The following is a 6,446-nucleotide window of genomic DNA, read 5'->3' on the forward strand; positions in this document are numbered from 1 at the left end:
GCAGATTAAAATTGTCATGTTGGTTTTGCAGCTGTTCTAATTCTGAACATTCACGTTTAAGCCATTCGTTCCTTGCTATTCTAATCTTTGTTCTTATGAGTCTTTGAATATCTTTGTACATGCCATCTGTTTTGTTTTTGTACTTTCGACGTTCATCCATTAACAACAATATCTCATCCGTCATCCATCTTTGCTTTTTGTTTTTTGCTTCATATCCTAACCTGTTTTGCATTAAATTTGATACAATATCTTTGTCCAAGATTGTGTTGGTTCTTCTCCCATATTCGGTATTATTGCTTGAATTTGTGTGTTGATTTCGTCACTCATCTCCGATTTTACTATTGGATCCCTCATTCCTTCTAACGCCATTCGTCGCTGTGTGGTTGGCTTTCTTTGACTCGATAAAGCAATTTTCATTACGGCCACTAATAGCACATGGTCAGAGGGAACATCGGCGCCAGGGTAGGTGCTGGCTCCCTTGATGGTTGAGCTGAACCTTTGGTTAATGAGGATGAAATCTATTTGGTTTCGTATTACATTGTCCGGTCGGTCGACTGGAGACTTCCAGGCATAGAGACGGCGAGAGTGAAGTTGAAACGCCGTATTTGTTATTTTCATGCCCTCTCCTTGGCAGAATTGCAGAGGTCGATCGCCCCTTTCGTTCCTTTCCCCAAGACCATAGGAACCAATAATTTCCTCAAATTTACCCTTTCCTACTTTGGCATTGAAGTCACTCATAATTATGTTGACGTCGTGTTTTTTAGTCAATTTGAGCAGTTCTTTGACTTCATCATAGAATCTTTCCACATCATGGTCCGGCGAATCTGCAGTTGGAGCGTATACCTGTATTATATTAAGATCACTTGGCTTGGCTCTGAGTTTTAATAAAGCAGTGCGATCCGAGTATGGAACAAAGTCCACTACAGATTTCAGTATTTTTTTTTGTTATTATGATTCCCACACCTTTCCTGTGTTTTGGATCTTCATTACCAGAGTAAAAGAATACGCCGTTATCCACATTGCACTCTCCCACCCCAGGCCACCAGGTTTCTGCAACGCCTAGGATATCCAGACTAAGTCTGTTCATTTCTCGTGTGAGGTTTGCCAGTTTTCCAGCCTCGAATAGGCTCCTTACATTCTATGTTCCGATCTTAATTGGTTTTCTCAAATTCGCTCTTTTGTTTGTCACATTTAAAGCCGTTCCCCCGGAGATCCGATTGGGGAACTATTTATAACTCCGGAAAATTTTGAATTAAATATACTCATGTTATTGTCTTGGGAATTAATAATAAAGGTGGTATTCCGTTGTCTTCCTTTATGCCAAATCCTGGCTTGTGTATCGGCCGCCCATTCTGGGTCAGACGCGGTTTGCAACCGCCCAATCTGGGAACAGACATTGCCGTTGTGCTTTTATATTGCCCCTAAAAGCATGGGTTGCCACTTGCGCCAGGTCCGCCGTACCGAAGTTCTACTTAATAAAAATAATGATTTAAAAATAGAGATTGCCAAAAAGATTCAAGGTGCTGTAAGTGTTCCAGAACGAGCCGTTGTAATGACAGAGCCTATTTCAAGCAGTGGAGGAACAGCATCTGGAGGCATACAAGGTTTTACAATTTCTGAATCTACAAAAAAAAGTGATTTTCCTTTAATGTTAATGTCAATTTAAATAAATAATTGAATTACTAATTTTATTGATGAATAAAGCTTAATAATTTCTATAAAATGGTGTGGCTTTGAAGTTATAATACACTAGTTTGTTATAACTCCAAAAACTCACGCGTGTGTTATTATTTATTTTATATGTATGTATACATGTGAATAATGTCTATATAAGTTGTGGCTGTTGAATAAAATACATTTTTTACTACTGAATTAAAAAAAAACAAACATATACCTCCTTATGTGTGTTACGGGATTACTGTACTTGAAACTGTACTCTGGCAATCCTATCCATTCCAATGTTAATTCGGTTCATTCTACCAGAGCACAAACAGGTCTTATTTTGTTAATCCACTAGTCCAAACAAATATCTACCCACTCTTTCCGATCGCTTTTTCCATTTTGTTCTCTCGCCTACTTCACCTCCCCATCCAATAATAAATCCCGAGATTAGTTCGTTTTTTACGTCATCTTTCGTCTGATTTATTCGGTCGGTTTGTTTTGGAAAAGGAGTACTTGTGTTCGCCGTAGTATTCCCGTATAAATTCCCTATCATACCGAGAACTGACAAATAAATTACGGTGTGTCACAAAGAGAGAACGTGTGTCGTGTGCCATTTTGCAGGAAATATTTTTCGTCTTTATTTGTTTGGAGGTTTGAGGTGGAGGAATAAAATGGGGTTTATTTTATATTTTAAGAAATAGAGCTAGTTAATAATATAGTAACTCGTGCTAATATAGTAACTCTAAATATGTCTTATTATTGGATGGGGAGGTAAAGTATAGACGAAAGAACAAAATGGAAAAAGAGATCGGAAAGAGTGGGTAGTATACAAAATGATAAAATACAATGGAAAAATGAAATTTTTCTTGAAGAAATTCTGGGTTTTTGGCCTCTTGAAGAGAAATATACCATAGAAAATGTATTGTTTGTAAATACTTCTGTTTTGAAGCTAAACAGAAACTGGCTGGTCAATGGCTTGTTAATATATATAATAGCTCTAAAAGCCTAAAAGGCCCATGGCTTGATTGGTTATCTTTCTCCATTTCTTTCTGTCTTTCGCCTTTATTCTCCACGCATCCACTCTTATCCTTCTCAAGTCTAGAAGAGGACTTCCTTTTTCTATGTAATTCTTGGTCTACCCCTCCTTCTCTTTTTCACGTTTCATTATCATACTAGGAATTCTTGCTTCCGCCGTTCTTTCAATGTGTCCCAGCCATCTCAGTAATCGTGCTCTTGCTGCTCCCGTTATGCTCGGTGCCCGATATAGTTGCTTAAATTCTTCATAGGTTCTTCTGGTCCATATGTTGGCTATCTTCTTTCCTCCAAAAATCTTCCTCGGTATTTTTCTTTCCCAGATCTCTAGCCTCGAACTTTCCGTTGCATTTAACATTCACGATCACATGAATACAGCACTATTGGTCTAATCATTGTTTCGTACATTCTGATTTTGAAACTTCTAGAAATGTTCTTACTCTTAATAATTTTCTGTAGTGCGCTGACACAAATCTATTTTCTGCAATTAAAATTATAATAATACCCATAGCAAAGTTAATTTTTATTATATCATTTAAAAAAAGAAACTACTAAAAATCTCTTTGATCTATGACAAACAAATAAAACCGTTAATTTGAAATAAAATGTGCTGCTATAAAAAATATACAAATGCTATCAAAAGCAAATCTGAACAAAACAAATGGGAGATTTCCTGCCTTGCCTGTCTTTTTATATTTAATATCGTGGAAAATATAACGATGTTATTGATCAAATGGAGTGGAAAATATATATAGATGTTTGCTGAAATCAGAAAATATATCGTTTATCTTTTTTTTTCGCGGCTAATATCAAAAGAAATATAGACACATATATTTTTATTTTTCTAATATGTCTAGTTAAATAAAAAAACAATATTTCTTCTACGTGTTTGATACTTTCAATTATAACTTTTCTTTATTTGCGTGCTTCAAAATTATGTTTCTCTTTGATCATAGCATTGTCCAAGCATTGTCCCCCTATTGCTCTAATGCATTCCAGCGCATTGAAAACTATTAATTAGACTTGCCTGGATGCAATTCAGGAACGTATCTAGCTAGGCTATCTGGCTGACCCTATTTTAACACGGAAATCGTAATGAATCACGTAAGCTGAAATTGCAAAAGTCAAACTGTCATTGACGTCACACTAGCCACAGCAATAAACGGCCTCTAATGTGGATTAATAGGTACCTTGTGTTCTATCATGTCTAAGTTCGATTTAACATGGTTAGTGGTCTACTTTGAATTATAATAATGATACCCCATGTTGCACACTTTTAACAGAATAATAAACGTTATATTTTTATACGTTTTTTATATAAACTCTCCGCTATAAAATTCCGCAACCCTAAAATTTTGACTAAATTTGATGTTTGTAGTATTTAGTTGATTATAGTATTAGTTTGAGTTTATAATCATCTGCTGATGATGCTAACATGGTTAGCGAAACGCGCGTTCAGTGTAAAAGTAAAAGTGTTTTGGTGTATTGTGGTGATTTAGTGTTTTTATTTTGATTAGTTTGTAGATAAATTTGTTGGCATTATTTTTTTGATGGCTTATAATATTTCGGTTAGGTGTGTTTATACCGGGGTAAACCAAAACTTTGTTTTTTGCAATAAATTCAAAACATCCTGTGGAAAAAATGGGACAGGCATTTTGGATAAAAAACACTTTCCTGTAATCTTAGATGTATTACTAACATTTCTTTTTAGAATTATCCTATTATCTCTATTTTTTCATGCGCTACACAAATTGTGATTAATCACGATCCTGCTCAAATCACTCAACGTAAGAAGCTCAATTTTGGCATACAAGTTGATCCTCAGGTGTAGAGGTTCGATAAGAAGGGATTTTTCGAAATTCCAGTTCCAAGAGGGTGAAACCACCCCTCAAATATTACAATATTTTTTATTTAAAAAACGGTCGTTTTCGATAAAACGCTTAAATACGTATATTTTATTTTGTTCTTTTACATATTTTAAGATTTTTTAAAAATGTATACAGGGTGTTTCGAAAAATCTGGTCAGTGATTAATCACGATCCTGCTTAAAGCGCTTGACGTAAAAAGCTGATTTTTGGAAAGCAGATTGACTTTAGGGTGTAGAGGTTCGATAAGAAGGGATTTTTCGAACCTCGAATTCTAAGGGGGTGAACCCCTCAAATATTAAAATATTTTTTAAATAAAAACCGGTGAGTTTTTCGGAAAAACTCTTAAACACGTATATTTTATTTTGTTGTTTTACATATTTTAAGATTTTTTATAAATTTATACAGGGTGTTTCATAAATATGAACATTGAGTAATCACGATTCTGCTTAAACTGCTTGACGTTTAAAGCTGATTTTTGGTAAACGGATTAACTGTGGGGTGTAGAGGTTCGATAAGGAGGGGTTTCTCGAATCTCAAATTCCAAGAGGGTGAAAACGCCCCTCAAATATTACAATACTATTTGTTATTTGATAAACGGTTAGTCTTTCGGGAAAACGCTTGAACAAACATTATTTATTTTGTTTTTTACATATTTTGAAATTTTTTAAAAAATCATACAGGATGTTCCAAAAAGTTGGGTAATTTCTTAACCACGATTCTGCTTAAACTGCTTGACGTAAAAAGCTTATTTTTGGCAAACGGATTTTTCGAAAGTCAAATTCTAACGCGATGAAACTACCCCTCAAATATTACCAAGCTATATCGTAATATCGCCATATTGTTTTTTCTCTATACGATGACATAAATGTGAAAAGAAATTTTATCCAGTCTTGTGTGTTAATGGAAGTTCTTGCTTTGCTTTATCATCACTTTTTTATAAATGATTAATTCGACGCGAATAGTCGCTGGCCAGCTAGTTTCCATATAAAATTATTTGTTTAAATTTCAGTGAAAAATATTATAAATATTGTTTATAGATATTTTTAGTTAATTAAACTAAAAGTTTGGTATAGTCTATAAAATGAATGATTGAATTTTGACCGTTATTTTTACCAACATGGTAAATATAAAATCCCTCTGTCAAAAAGTTATTGATATTGATTTAAGTGTTTTTAAATTAAGTGCCTGAGATAAATCAGGTAGGTAACTTTTTTTACTTTCGTGAAATAGAAAAAAAAGAAAATAATAAAACAAGTGACAGTTCTTCCCTCTTCTTGCAAAAAATCAACACGAAATGGCATGTCACCAAGAAAAAATGTCATCAGCATTTTTGACAAACATTTCTAAATATCAAACCAATGCCGTCTCTAATAGAACAGCCAAGAAGCGAGATTTATTCACGCTAATTAGATATGGATTAATAAATATGTTGTAGAACATAATTATTCCATACATGGAAAACATAATTATTCCTACAGGTATTTTTGGTGTAGAGGTTCGAAATGATATAGATTTTCATGAAATATACATAATATACAGTTAATAAATATAATATATACAATACTTTTTATTTATAGTAATAAATACTTTGGCAAATAAACTATGAAACCACAAATATTTTAAATGTTTTTTACAATTTAAGAAATAATGAATAGGTACATAAGATAATGGGTAAAATGTAAAAATATATTTTAAATTTTGGGGTTTGAAAATCGATCTAATTTAACAAGAAGCATTGACTTTAAAATTTAGAGGTACATATATTTTGCAAGTTTTTCGAATGTTCGAAAAATTATATGAACCCAAATAATACAATATCATTTAAAAAAATGCCAGCGATAACTATGAAATAAAGTATATGTCATTTTATAATGTAAAATTATT

At 33.3% G+C, this 6,446-nt stretch overlaps 1 protein-coding gene across 1 annotated transcript; it reads right to left on the reverse strand.

Moving 5' to 3' along the window:
• Positions 1–231: 231 nt before the first annotated feature.
• On the reverse strand, positions 232–1,087 carry LOC115885610 (craniofacial development protein 2-like). Its single transcript, XM_030904572.1, has 2 exons — positions 964–1,087; positions 232–920 (listed from the first exon to the last, which is right to left on the reverse strand). The coding sequence occupies exons 1-2, from the start codon at positions 1,085–1,087 to the stop codon at positions 232–234; spliced, it is 813 nt and encodes a 270-aa protein (XP_030760432.1).
• Positions 1,088–6,446: the final 5,359 nt, after the last annotated feature.

Source organism: Sitophilus oryzae, unplaced genomic scaffold, assembly GCF_002938485.1.
Source record: "Sitophilus oryzae breed Bouriz unplaced genomic scaffold, Soryzae_2.0 scaffold_402_pilon_pilon, whole genome shotgun sequence".
NCBI classification, from domain to species: domain Eukaryota; kingdom Metazoa; phylum Arthropoda; class Insecta; order Coleoptera; family Curculionidae; genus Sitophilus; species Sitophilus oryzae.